At 47.2% G+C, this 14,552-nt stretch overlaps 1 protein-coding gene across 1 annotated transcript; it reads left to right on the forward strand.

The window, feature by feature from the left end:
• Window positions 1–7,743: 7,743 nt before the first annotated feature.
• On the forward strand, window positions 7,744–14,515 carry VSTM5 (V-set and transmembrane domain containing 5). Its single transcript, XM_072326802.1, has 5 exons — window positions 7,744–8,193; window positions 10,290–10,619; window positions 10,719–10,856; window positions 11,639–11,760; window positions 14,388–14,515. The coding sequence occupies exons 1-4, from the start codon at window positions 8,109–8,111 to the stop codon at window positions 11,680–11,682; spliced, it is 597 nt and encodes a 198-aa protein (XP_072182903.1). The 5' UTR covers window positions 7,744–8,108; the 3' UTR covers window positions 11,683–11,760; window positions 14,388–14,515.
• The last annotated feature ends 37 nt before the right edge of the window (window positions 14,516–14,552 follow it).

Genomic DNA, 14,552 nt, shown 5'->3' on the forward strand with positions numbered 1-14,552 from the left:
GAATCATAGAATTACACAGGTTGGAAAAGACCTTGAAGATCATCAAGTCCAACCGCAGCCTAACCATAGTACCCTATCTCTAAAAACCCTCTGCTAAATCATATCCCTGAGCACCACATCCAAATGGCTCTTAAACACATCCAGGGATGGCGATTTAACCACCTCCCTGGGGAGCCTATTCCAGTACCTAACCACCCTTTCTGTAAAGAAGTTCTTCCTAATATCCAACCTAAACTTGCCCTGGCGCAACTTGAGGCCATTTCCCCTTGTCCTGTCAAAGAGATGATAATGCTTTGGAACAGGGGAACAGGCTGCCTAGGGAGGTGGTGGAGTCACCATCCCTTGCAAGTGTTCAAGGAATGTGGAGAAATTGCACTGAGGAACATGGTTAGTGGGCATGGTGGGGGTGGGCTGGCGGTCAGACCAGGTGATCTTAGAGGTCTTTTCCAGCCATAGTGATCCTGTGATTCTAACTTTGCACTGGAGGTAATGTCTGACATTCAGGCACCCTACTGTTGAAACCCAACAGCAAAACTTAAAACTGGCTTGCTGGACATAAGACCTGAAATTTCTAGTTAGACTTTCACTGCGGAGCCCACCATCATCATACTCTTGCCACGTTGCCATGATAGATCAAATTCTAGGTCCTACACCTTATAAAGCACATATAATAACTGAGAGCCCTTATCCAAGTCTGGTCCATGCCAGGACAATGAAACACTCATGCAGAAAAGAATGCTTACTGTCAACAAGTGATACCAAAACTCACTCAGACAATCCTGCAGGCTGAGTCAATATGGGAGAGGAACCCACCATACTCTCTAGGAGCTGAATGCCACCATACTGAGCCCTTCTCTGCCCTGAATGACTTGGAGAATTGGGTTGGAGCTGTTCAGGAGGTGATGTACAACAGAGGCTGCACTCACTGCTGCCCCTGCTCTGCTGTTGTAGGTGAGAGGGCACATAAGTCAAATCTGGGTCTGTGAAGTTTTATTTGGGCTACAACAGCCATCGTACCTCTCTGGTGTGAGTGTCAGGCAGGCATTTTGTCACTGGTCAAAACTGAAGAGTCTCTTAGTCTTCAAATCAGGTTTTGAGGAAGTACTAAAAAGTCAGGATGAGTTAAGACTCTTTTCCCTTAAACCCTGCAGCTCTGTCGTGTCCTGTGAGGTGAGCCCTGTTTGTGCACCATTCCTCACTAAATATTTTAGGGACAGATTTCTTCCATCTCCCCATTCGCACACCTCAGTTGCAGAGGTTTCAATTATTTACTCTCTAGCACCACCTAAATGCAGATCCGGGTAACAGAAACCAGCTCTCCCTTTTCGGAGCCCAAATGAAGCCCTCCCAGTGTCCTCACCAAAAGGCACAGGTTGCCACCATAAGCCATCACCTGACACTTGCTGGATAGAAGTGCACCTCCCAAAGTCTTCGAGGTCCCTTCCAGCCCAAGCCATTCTATGATCCTACACCCGCAGTCCCTCCCCACTTACCATGCACCATGTGCCCCTGTTGGTGCTGCTGGGAGGTCCATTGCTGACTGTGACGGTGTGCATGACCTCCTCCACCTGGCACAACACACTCTTACAGATTAGATGCAAAAAATAAATGAAGTTTCCACCTCTGGAATGTTCCGGGAACTCCTTAAGTTCTCCCCACAAACAATCTGAGATGGGGAGCTGAGGCCACACGGCTCTAATTGCTGTTGTGACATTCATGATGCTCCAGGAGGAATCCACTCCTTATGCATGTACAAGGGTCTGAGCTGGGGCTGCCCTGGGTTACCCACACTGCTGCCACAGCAGACACCATAATGACACCGGTGTGCTCAGTCACATCATTATTCAATAGACCACATGCCTAAAATGCTTCAGTGGTCATTCTGCAGGGCTGGATGGGTTTGATTTGATTCACTTTGGTGCTGCTTATTCCCAGCTTCTCCCACACGCCCAGACAAGGGTAGTGAGGCCAGGAGCACTGAGCACAGAACAACAGACTCACAGAGGCACAGAATGGCTTGGGTTGGAAGGGACCTCAAAGATCACCCAGTTCCAACCTCATCATAAAACAGGTGGAAAAAGGCTTCTGCTTTTGGCAGCTTGGTTAGACCAAGTGAGGTCACGGCTGTGCTGACAGAGCAGGTCTCAGGACATCCTTTGCAACAAGTGTTCACTAAATGAAATGGACAGTTGTCAGGTGATCTGCATAAACATACCTACTGAGATATTTAAACGGTCTGTTTAAATTAGACTTAGTTTAATCACGCTTAATTATTGCCTTGCTTAATTATAACTCAGGCTTAATTCCTTTTAATTTCTCACCCAATCTGTGCATATCACTCCTGCGGCATCTTAGGACAGTGACCGAACTAGAGAAGGGCAACAGGCTCCTTAAGACCATCCAGTCCAGCTGTTCACTCACCACCAATATTACCCACTAAATCATGTCCCTAAGTATTATATCTACCCTTTCCTTAAACACCTCCAGAGATGGTGACTCTACCACCTCCCTGGGCAGCCTCACCGCCATTACTGTAAGAACTTTCCCTTCTCTCTGTCTAAATATCTCCAGAAATGATTTCATGACTCTTACATGTGACAAAAGCTGATTTTGTGTCTTTATTTGTGTGGTACCACACTCATTATCTAGATAACAGACAGTAACCTCAGACCTCAGATACTGATGTCATGTGAAGTGTTATACGATAACTGACCTTATGGTCGCATATACATCTCTCTGGGTGAGATGGTGTGCCTGTATCAACAGAGGCCTATCAACCACATCAGTCTGCATCAATCACATCATCCCATCCCAGCAGCTTTGGTAAAGGTGATGCAGGGATGCAGCCATTGCCTTCCTTCCCCTGGGTGCATCCTGATGGCAGATCATAGAATCATGAAATGTTTAAAGTTGGAAAAGATTTCTAACATCATCAAATAAAACCACTGACCCATCCCCACAATGCCCACTGAACCATGTCCCTCAGTGCCACATCTCCATGTTTCCTGATGTCCTCCGGGCAACTGGAATTTTGGAGCCCATGTGTGGTCTGTGCTGGGGGCTAAAAGCAGGAGCAGAGGGGTGCCAGCTCCTCAATACAAACAAGAATCTCTTCTACTTTAGCAGGGTTTGGGTATGTTTTCATGGTCGTCACACCTCAAGGATCATGAAGCTCCAACCCCCCTGCCTGGCAGGACCACCAAACTTCCATGTTTACAAGATCAGGTTGTCCAAGGCCCCATCCAACCTGGCCTTGAACGCCCCAGGGATGGGGCATCCACAACCTCCCTGGGCAGCCTGTTCCAGGACCTCACCACTCTCCTAGTAAAGAACATCCCTGACATCCAGCCTAAATGGATGAAGACCACAAGGGTACTCGGTGGCACTGCGATCACCCAGACATCCCTACTTGAGGGTCTACTTTGAGTACTCCTGATTTGAGAAATGCTGTTTCCCAATGGGAAAACATCTGTGCTTCCTCACGTATTCATTTCCATGTCTTTCAAGGGTGAAATTCACTTCTTTGCTTCTTTTTTTCCTCTATTTTCTTCCCAAATCCACAGACCTCAAACCACAGAGAGACACAGCTCAGATAGCTCAAATAACAAAGGAATGCTGACAGACCAGCACTGCCCTGAGCCTCTCCTATTACAACTATTGATTCATCCGGGGTGAGAGGAGGGCTTTTTGTGCTACACATCTGCCCAAACAATGAAAAGACAAAATGCTGAGATGTGAATATTTGGCCATTTCCTGCTTCCAAGGGCTTCTTCCATCTTATGTGGAAGGGAGGAACGTTTTTTAAGACTGAAATCTCACCATCCCCCTCCACGAACGTTCTTCCCACTTCCAAAAAGATGCAATAAGTCAAGCCTGGACCACTGACAGCGTACGGAGGAGGGAGCAGCAGGATGCCGCCTCTTTCTCTTATTTCTTTGGCTCATGGTTCTGTTGTCGGCTCGGACCCCCCCACCAACTGCATCTACCAAAAGCATCTGAAAGGAACACGGAGCTGACCCTCAGCCCCTGCAGATGCAGTGTCATCCAATCCACATCAACCTTTCCTTTCTGAATTTTCTCCCGTGGTCAAATTGCCTCCTGCAGAAGGTTAGAACCGCTGTGCGTGTTTAACACTGGGGAAGTTGTTCCTTTGTTAGCAAAAGGCAAGGTCAGGCCTTTGTCTTCTGTCCAAAAACACATCAAAGGAAAAGGGTGAGCAGAAAAACACAACAACAACAACAACGAAACCTCTGTCTAAAGCATTTCAGAGTACTCATGCAGCATATTAGAGTGCAAAGAGCTTCCTGGCTCCTATCTGACTGTCGTTGCAGTTGTTAATGTGGTTTTGTTCCATTATTAATGACACCAGCAGAAAGAAATCAGACCTTGCAGACAAACTTGAGAGACACTCAGACAGCAAAGCGGAGCAGGGAGCCTTTAAAGCAGGGGGAATAAGTGAAGGGAAGGGGGAAATAAAATACTGGAGTTGATTGTGAAGCAACAAAGCCCTCCAGGTGTCTCTGATGCTGTATGGGTGGTGAAATGAATCTTCCACAAAGTCTATAAATCATTCCCAGAGCTGGATGCTTTAAGGGCAATTTGTAATTAAACATGAAAAAACTGCTTACTTACAGCCTGTGCTTTATTGTTTGATATGCTCGTGTTCTTGGAAAAGTGATTAAGTTACACCCAGAAGGGCAGCACTAATGGATGAAAGCTCCATAACTCAGAGCAGCGTATCATTCCTCCATCTGAATGCAGTAGGACAGGATTGCAATAAAAAGCTTAGTTAGGAAAATGCACGATGAAAATGTCAAGGTAAGAAACCTCAGCTTTAATGACCCACTTGACAGCTTTCCTGTAAAGTTTCTCTGGTTTAGCTGCCAAATGTGCTAGAGCTCTCCTACTGTATTTTGGGTAACTGGGGGGACTGATCCACTGGACTTGCCACAACTCAGGTATTAAGGTTAGATTAGGTTCAACTAGGTTAAATTAGGTTAGAGTATTTTAGATACGTTAGATATTAATCAGAAACATAGCCATTATATGAACTCCTTGAAGTCAAACAGTTGGTGCCCTGGGCCAGGAAGCACCACATTCAGACACTGCTGAGGGCATGGATGGCCTTTCTAAAGCCCTCAGAGCCTTTAGGCGATGCTTCTCATGCAGTAAACTCACAGAACGATAGAAAGGTTCCAGTTGGAAGGGACCTCACAGCCCACCCAGCCCCAACCCCTGCCATGGGCTGGTTGCCCCCCACCAACTCAGGCTGCCCAGGGCCCATCCAACCTGGCCTTGGGCACCTCCAGGGATGGGGCACCACAGCTCTCTGGGCAGCAGTGCCAGGGTCTCACTGTCTTCTTAGTACAGAATTTCTTCATAACTTTAAACATAAGCTTCTCCTCTTTTAGTTTAAAGCCATTTCCCCTTGTCCTGTCACTATCAGATCACATAGAAAGTTGTTCTCCTTCCTGCTTGTAAGCTCCCTTCAAGTACTGGAAGGTCACACTGAAGTGTCCCCGGAGCCCTCTCTTCTCCAGACTGACCAAGCCCAGCTCCCTCAGCCTTTCTTCACAGGAGGGGTGCTGCAGCCTCAATGCCCTGCTGTTTGGGATTCAGCCTGTAGGTGGGCACACATCAGGTTGGCCCCTCCCACCAGGCACTGCAGAGCTCCTCCAGCCATCCAGCTCACGGGGATGAGGGATACTGAGACAGGAAAACTCCTCCACACACAGGGTTTGCTGTAGAATTTGGCACAAGCGATGACTTTAAAGGCAGTAAATCCTACGAGCTGCTGAGCTGAATCTTGAGAGACCCCACAAGGAATTGGGGCAGGAGCCACCAGGCTGTTTGCTCCTTGCCCCACGTCCCCAGCAGCAGCCCTATGGTCTGGAATCTGATTAAACACTTCCTTAATACTGAGTATTTTCTCGTGTGCTGCAGGGTATTTCTGGACGCACAGGTTTGGTTGGTTGGTTTCGCTTGGTTGTTTTTTCCTTACTTCGATGTCCAATAATTTTCCCTCTAAAAAGAAGGAACAAAAATGTCTTTGCTGTTAATCATTGATGCTGAAAACAAGCACCCATTTCCTATCCCAAGACCGAACACTTGCTGTATGCTACAAAGCCAAAACTACCTCTATCTGGGAAGCGCTCGTGATCTGGATTTCAATGTCATGGCTGCCCCCTGTCATCAATAGAACAGATTAAATCAATGGAACCAGTGTGATACCTTTTAAATTACTCACAGTTAAATCCATTTTATATGAGCTCTTGCCCCATATGTTACGCTGCCAAAACGGCTCATTGAGCCAAGAGCCCAAAAATAATTTAATAAGGGCTTAGAGAAATGAATAGGGATAACGGCATAAAGTCACATCGCCACGAGACCTTTAATGCTTTGAGGAATAAAACTGCCATGAAGAAATGGGGTCAGGAAGGAATTTGCTAATGGGGCTCTCCTGGGGGAAGGACCCCACTGTATTTTGCTGTAATGTCATTTCCAGCACAAGCACAATGCTGGCTTGATCAAGAGAAGAAGAAACCACAGGAGCAGCTCACACAGATGGGATGGAGAGACGGTATTTTGTGGGCTCTGTGCAGAGAATGTGGAGCTGGACCCTCAGTCATGCCAGCACCATGGCTGTGCAGGCTGCAAAACTTGTACAGAGCTCTCACTGACCTCTTCTTCCCTTGTGCCCTCACCTGATATCCCTTGCTTGAGCATTCAGGGACGTACCAGGTGTCTAAAAGCTGGAGAATTTACTGCATTGTGAATAAAAGCTGAGCCCTGGAGTTCATGCAGGTTGCATCCCCTCTAGTCAAGGACTGAGCAAAGAGCTTGACCGTGCTGCCTCCTGGACTGGGGCTGTGCTCCTGCAGGAGCTGTCTGTGACCCTTGCATCAGTCAGGGGATACATATGGCACCTGGTAGTGATTTCTAAGCAAGGATCCATTCTCAGGATTGGGGCACTTGCATGTTTTCCAACCCTGTTTCCCTGAGCTTTTCTGAAGGGATGACAAGCATTTCTGGGGACTTCTTATAGGAGGTAATTGAAGGGGAGAGGGAAAATCAGTAATGCTGGACATGGAGTGATGGGAACACACTCATTTCCCAGTACAGTCACCTGAGATTGTGTCTGTCCCTGTGGACAGAGGTGCCCTCTCTCATCTTTATCAGTATGAGGCTGTTCAAAGAATCACAGGATGGCTGAGGCTGGGGCCTTCTGGGTCCATCTGCTCCAACCCCTGCTCCAGAGCAGGGTGCCCAGGGCCATGTCCAGACAGCTTTGGTAGATCTCCAAGGAGGAGACCCCACAGCCTGCGGTCAACATGTGCCACTGTTCCACCTGCTCAGCACAGAACTGCTCCTGCTGTTTGAAGGGAACCCCTCGTGTTCCAGTTTGTGCCCATCACCTCCTGTCCTGACACTGGGCACCACTGACAAGAGCCTGGCTCTGCCCCCTTCGCACTCACCCCACAGGTACTTATAGACATCACTGAGATCCCCCGAACCTCCTCATCTGCAGACTGAACAGTCTGGGTTGACCCCAGGTACAGCCAGCCGGACTCGACCATCCTTGTCGGTCATACAATCTTTAAGGTTGGAAAATACCTCTAAGATCACCATGTCCAACCCCAGTCCCCCCCCTCCCCCCCATGCCCACGTCCCTCATCGCCGCATCTCCACGGTTCCTGCGCACCTCCAGGGGCGGTGACTCCACCCCGTCCGTAACAGCCCGTGCCGGTCCCTCACCGCTCTTGCAGAGAAGAAATGTTACGGAACTGTTCCCTAATGCCCAACCCGAGCCTCCCCCGGCGCAACTTAAGGCCGTTCCCTCTCGTCCTATCGCTGTTACGTGCGAGCAGAGCCGACCCCCACCTGGCCACAACCTCCAGTCAGGGAGATCCCCTTCCAGCTCGGGCTCTGCCACGCGGTTCCCTTGGCGGCCAATTGCATCCCGCGGCCGTATCGGGGCAGCGGGGAGAGGCGCGGGGAAGGCGCAGCGGGGGAGGAAGAGGAGGGAGAGCAGCGAGGAAGAGGCCCTGCAGCCCGTTCTCGCGGGCCCCGCCCGGCGGGGTCAATGCCGGCACCGCGGCCGCTCTCCGATGAGACCTTTGCGGGGCTGTCGGAGACGCGGTGCCATCGTGGGGACCGTCACCCTCTGCCTGGCGGCCGGCTGGGCTCTGCAGAGTAAGTGTGCCCGCTCCCCTTCGCTCCTCCTCCTGCATGCACCGTGGGTACCCATCGCCCTTGGCCGGCACGGGGCCGACGGCTGCGTCGTGTTCGCATACGGGCGCTGGGTGCGATGTTTGCACTACGGGCTGCAGCGGCTCGCTTGAGATCCAACCGGTTCAGGTGACCCAGGAGGACCGCATGTCACGAATATTTGTCCGTGTTTACATCTTGCTTTGCTGTGTTTGGCTGCATGGGGAGCTCAGGTATTTGCAGACAGTTCAGTGGAAGGAGGTATCTTTTTAACATTTGCCTTGCCGTCGTATATTCAAAAGAATTGCCTTTATCACAGCATTAGAAGGCACTGTGAGGAGACTGCTGGCTCAGCTCTAGCCAAAAACAGAGCAAGAGGACTTTAAATAAACGTAGGGAACAGAAAACAATCAGAGCAATTTGCAGCGGTTACCAGAAGTTCCCATCCGCTCTCTTTGTCACAAAGCCCTTTCCATGGGTCTGCTCTGTCTCTGCTGAAGACAGACTGGAAACGAGCACAGCCTGGCCAAGGATGCCACGGGGCTGTGGGGGGGCAGCAGGCAGTGTGAGCACAGGGAGAACCTACAAAGGGAGAATCCCAGCAGTCGTGTGGTGGGAAGAGCTGATGTCCCAGCGCTGCTCCCAGCTCAGCAGTAGCAGTCAGGCTGTGCCCAGGTCATGAGAGCGGGTGAGATGAAGCAGGAAAAGGCTGCCCCTGTGCTTTATCTGCCTTCGGTCTGGTTTGATTTCTGCAAGCAGAAAACCCAATTTGAGCCTCTCACCAAGTGTCACTAACATGCCATTAACTCAAAAACTACGTGTGCCATTTGAAACTCACATGTTTGGTGCTCTTCCAAATCCTCATGCAGGAAAGCCCTCATGCAAGTAGGATTATTGCAGTTACACATTAAACAAAACGATCCATTCCATCTAGCAGTTATAAACAGCTCCATAATCACATTAGTGGGAAGTATGTGGTAATTATTTCTCCGTATCCATTTTTTGCCTGGACGTTGGTGCAAAACAGCAACAAGGTCCCTCTGATGATATGGGATTTATCTGCACTGGCAGGTAGCTGACTGTCCTGATGTAGCTGTTCTGTCAAACACCGCTAACACATTATTCCTGATTTAAAGCCTACACGCCATCTCCAGCAGCCTGCTGTGTCCCTCTCATCCTGCAAACGCAATGAACTCCTTGCCAAGTCTTCACACATTTAAGCTTGCTACAGTTCTTGCTTTGGGGGGATGATTAGTTGATAAAATAGCTTACTTGGGTCATGGCAATTCAGATCTCCATTTTAAACCTAGAACTTCAAGGGCAAGTCAGGTACCGGTGAACACAAAAGCATCACTCTTGATCCATGGTATGAGGTCAATAAACCAGGCTTTGTATTTCTTCAGAATGTTTGTTGTCATTTTAGTGGGGGCATTAGGCTGACTTGGTCTGTCTGAAGTCCCCGTAAACTGGAACATCGTAATTGACTTTGGAAATCATAAAGGCCATCCCTGTTTTGTTTGTATGTTAAGTGCCTGGCAATTGAGTTGAAAATACATTACTGTGAAATATACCCACTTTGGGGAAGTAGGAGAAATGGAGCTTTGGACTGTTCACAAAAGACAGTTCATTTACCTCTGAGGAGGTGATGGGCTGCAGGGCCTTGAGAGCTTATGAAGAAAATGCAGCACCTACTTCTCCCATACATGATAAAATGCATTAAGGATGAGGTTTATGAGAACATGATGTGATTCCATTTCTCCATTTGAGATAATCAAAAGCTTCCAGAAAGTGTCACAATTCCTTCCCAGAAAGACCCTTCCAAACTGGTTCCTCCAAACACTGAAAAAAAACAAGCTGTTACTTGTAAGATAGAAACATTTCTCCTGACTACAACCAAATAAAACACGTATTTAGTCTTGAGTTAGGCGTGTGCATTCCTACTATGGTCAACAGAGAGAGAAACTCCTGTCCTAAACCAGACCACTAGGATAGAATGAATTGCCCTCCCACGAGGTCCCACCCTGCCCAGGACACACAACTGCTGCATCCCTCCTGCACTCATTGCCCTTTTTGTCTTTCAGCTCCTGGAGGGGTGTCCTTAATTGTCCCGCAGCCCAACATTAATGCAACCGTGGCACAAAATATCCTCCTCTCTGTTGAGTACTCCTGTAGAGGCATTGCCACTGTGGAGTGGAAACATGTATCGAGCTGGGGCACCACCAAGATTGTGGAGTGGAAAAGTGGGAGTTACATCAACATCTCCACCGGCTATAAGGACAGAGTGACTACATTTGAAAATGGCTCTATACAGCTTCTGAACGTGGGCATGAGAGATGCTGGCTACTATTTTATCACAGTCACGGAGGAGTACGGAACCAACACCTACGGCACCATCATACTCAATGTTTACGGTATGAACCTCGTGGGAGTTCTTAGCCTTACCCTGTGTTTAAACACTAACCTGTTCATAAGCAGATCTGTAACATCATGCATTTCTGCCCTCTTTGCAGAGATTATCTATGAAGATTTACATTTCGTGGCGGTGCTCTTTGCATTTCTTGCTGCGGTATCCGCCATTTTGATCTGCTTCATGTGGCTGTGTAACAAATCCCTGTACCTATTCCAGAAGAAGACACATAAGCTAACAGGTATCTAAGAATGCAGCCAAGATAGATACACGTTTTTCCAATCTGAATTCTGAGACATCTGAGAAACTCACTCAGGGTTTGAGCTGTAAAGGTGTGAAGCACTGACAAACAAAACTGGAAGGGCTTGGCTAGGTCATCCTGTGACTCTTTACTAGTGCAGGCAACTTAATAATAGGCACTGAATTAAGATCCGCAGGACACCTACCTTACACTTTATATCAGGACCCATAGAACATTTCCTTACATTGTTAGCTGCTGCTGTTTTTTCACAGTGGACACGCAGCTCGTGAGCTTCTGTAGCTACTGAGAACGTTCTTACCATGCCAGAAAACAGAGTGTGGGTAAAGGCTCTCCTTCCTCCAGCTGAATCCAATGTTCCTATGCAGCGAGAGTGTTCTTTACATTCTGATTCAGTGCACTCCTGGGCAGGCCTCAGGAATGCTACACTTCTGGAGACTTGCTCTGTCCTCATCCAGAACAGGATCCAATGACTTTATGTCTTGGGAGAGCCTTCCTTTGGAAGTCATGGAGCCCTGTGGACTTTGTTTCACTTTTCATAGTGCTTTTAGTCTTGTACTCAACAACGAGTGTCACATTCAAGGTTTTGAGGGACTTATTATGTGGTCAAATACTTTGAAAAGAGGTACTTAAAGCCAAATTCTAGATGAGTGATATGGAGTTAATATTAAAAATGTCTCGGCTATTAACATGGAGTTGTTAATTTTGGAATGCTGACCTTCCCATCCATTTCCCAATCAATAATTTCATCCTTTCATTTGCAGCAAGTACAACTGAAGAAATTGAATTGGAAACCATTGAGTGTTAGCCAAGGACTCTCTCATAACAAAAATGACTCTACCTCAGGAGAAAGCATTGGCAAGGAAAGCAAGAAGGAACCTAACAGGTAAAGTATTTGTGACTACCATAGAAAATTCCTGACTTACAGAGCTCATAGGACCTGAAATCAGCAGTGTCTGATGGAGTTGTTTTGACCTGTTAGGTTTGGGGCTCTGCTAGTCAGAGTTCGTGTTCATGGCTGAGCACAAACACATTTTTGTGGCTAACTAATAAAATCTACAGCCTCTGCCACTCCTAAAAACAAGCAATCAATAATATCTACCTGTAAGGAAATGATAGTGTTCCTGAAGGACACTTGCATTTTGGCTACAGCAAGACAGAACGGCCATTACGATAGACCTACATAAATTCAATGTCTAATTACAATATTACATGACAAAATTAACCGCAAGGATTTCTTCCTATTTATTATGCATGTGCTGCTACTTGCAGTCATAAGGAATTTCCCGAAGCTCTGAACACGAACTGTAATTCTCTCTCAGTCAAAACTGACATTGAAATAATGCCAAGATGGTCAAAGTTCCACTGCCTGTGCTTCCAACTGTTTACACTGCCCAGGGACATAAACACACATTTTATGACTTTACTAAGAAAGGCTGTCGAACAAGGAACTGAGCACAGACACTGAAGGTGATGCTGCCTGAAATGGAGGATAAAAAACTGACCCCACACCAGTGGAGTGGCAAAACACTGAAAACTTAAGAGGCTGAGGGCTAGTCTGTGTCTACAGATACCACGTGGATTTTTGAGCTTTGCTGCTGCTGCTGCCTCTTCCACACTTCAGCTCACTTGCCTCGTAAAGCTTTTACAAGTCATAGAGTCATAGAATTGTTTGAGTTGGAGGGGACCTTTCAAGGCCACCTGGTCCAACTCCCCTGCAGTGAACAGGGACGCCTACAGCTCGATGAGGTTCTCAGAGCCCCAATCCGGTCTGACCTTTACTGTCTCCAGGCATGGATGGGCATCCACTGCCTCTCTGGGGTGACAGTTCCCCTCTTCTCAAGGACAGCTGTTCTCAGCAGCTGAGGTACCGCAGGTTTGATCCATAAAAACAAAGCATTTCCTATAAGTGCATAACAGTGCAGATAGGAACCAGAAAGGCTTTTTCCAAAGCACTTGGAACAAAACGATTCAGTCTGGGGCTGACTTTTCTGAACAGGCCATTTGCAGTGCAGAGGGCCTCACACCCACTCAGGAATTCAGGTGTTAGATTCGTCTGGTTGCTCCTTCCTGCATTCAGGAAGCAAGAAACTGAAAAATAAATGAAAATCCCAGATATAAAACACAGCTCAGCAAAGGAACATTTGGTACCAGTTCTTCACACTAAGTACGTATTGCCAGTCCTCTGCCTGTCTGAGTGAATTAAACTTTGGTGACACAGAAGCTGAAAGTGTTCCCTTTAACTTCTTTAAGTTTGAAGCACTCTGAGAGGCATTCTTGAAGCGTCCAGAACACTTTTCCTGTATATCTCTTTCTGTTTATTAATTCCCAAGTATTAGAACTTAAACATGAAGTGACTAGGCTAAGCTGAGGCTGTGGATGCCCCATCCCTGGCGGTGTTCAAGGCCAGGTTGGTTGGAGCTCTGGGCAGCCTGGTCTAGTATTAGATATGGAGGTTGGTGGCCCTGCCTGCAGCAGGGGGGTTGGAGCTTCATGATCCTTGAGGTCCCTTCCAACCCAAGGTGTTCTATAATTCTATGATTCATAGTTTGAGCTTTCAGCTTGGTGAAAGATACAGCAACATCATCTACCCAGCCTTGGTTATTGATGCTTTTAGGTAGTGATAACCTAGAGGAACAAGGGGGGATTCAAAGAATATTCAATGACAACACACAGTAACAAACTGCATGCAAAACTGCAGCAAAAGCAGTTAGAAGATATTTAGAAGATTCCAAGTGATCAAAGAAATCAATGCATTTCGCATTTCTACTGTAATTAGAGACGCCCAAGTTCACAAGATTGCTTTGGTCATCAAGTATAAAGTTCTTAGTCCTCTATTATCGTATCCATCTCGTGTTTAAAGACGCACTGCTAAGAGCTCCAAGTCTGTCTCTCAATTTAGAGGTCCTATCAGCCTGTTTTCCACTCTTTGAAGGCACTCTGCAGGCTCCTAACCACGTGGCATTGTTACTAACAGCCAAGCCTGAAAGTCTAAACAACTTTCTGTGCTCATAATGTGCTCACACTTCTGAAACAAGATAAATGATCCCTCTGCACCCTTCTTTTTGCCCCAGAAGGAAAGAAATCCTGCAAACACGACAACTTAATAGCTCCAAAGTGATTATTTGGTAATGAAGTGCTTCTTTGGCAAACAGCCACTGCTCCATGCGGATTTATCAGTTTAGGTTGAAAACAGTGAAGTATACAGATCAATTTGTTTCATACCTACATCAGATTTTGAGTGAGGCTTGATGTGCTGCCAAGAGTCAAAACAGCTTCACTGCAGTCAGATGCAAGACCTGCATCAGGCTGGGAGCTGCACTGCCACCCCCCGTTCAGTAAGGAGCAAAACCCCACCTGCTAGCCAAGCAAGATGGGAACAGGTGTCACAGCTGTTGTGATTCACCCACCTCAAGATGATCAAGAGACCTGTGTGCTACTTTCAGCTATTATTTTCTTCTATTTCATGAATTATCCAAGACACCTTATGAGAAATGCTTTTCTCTCCCACAGTCCAGTTGCATAGAAGTAAGAACTTCAAGGCACTGAAATAACAGTATGTTCCACAATGGGAAATTTCAACACAGTGTAATAGCTGCTTTGGATACACACTAAACAGCAGTTGCTTAATAGGTATTTCTAACAGCTATTTCATGTTGCTCAAGAACACAGCAAAAT

This window comes from Excalfactoria chinensis, chromosome 1 (assembly GCF_039878825.1).
Source record: "Excalfactoria chinensis isolate bCotChi1 chromosome 1, bCotChi1.hap2, whole genome shotgun sequence".
Taxonomy (NCBI): Eukaryota; Metazoa; Chordata; class Aves; order Galliformes; family Phasianidae; genus Excalfactoria; species Excalfactoria chinensis.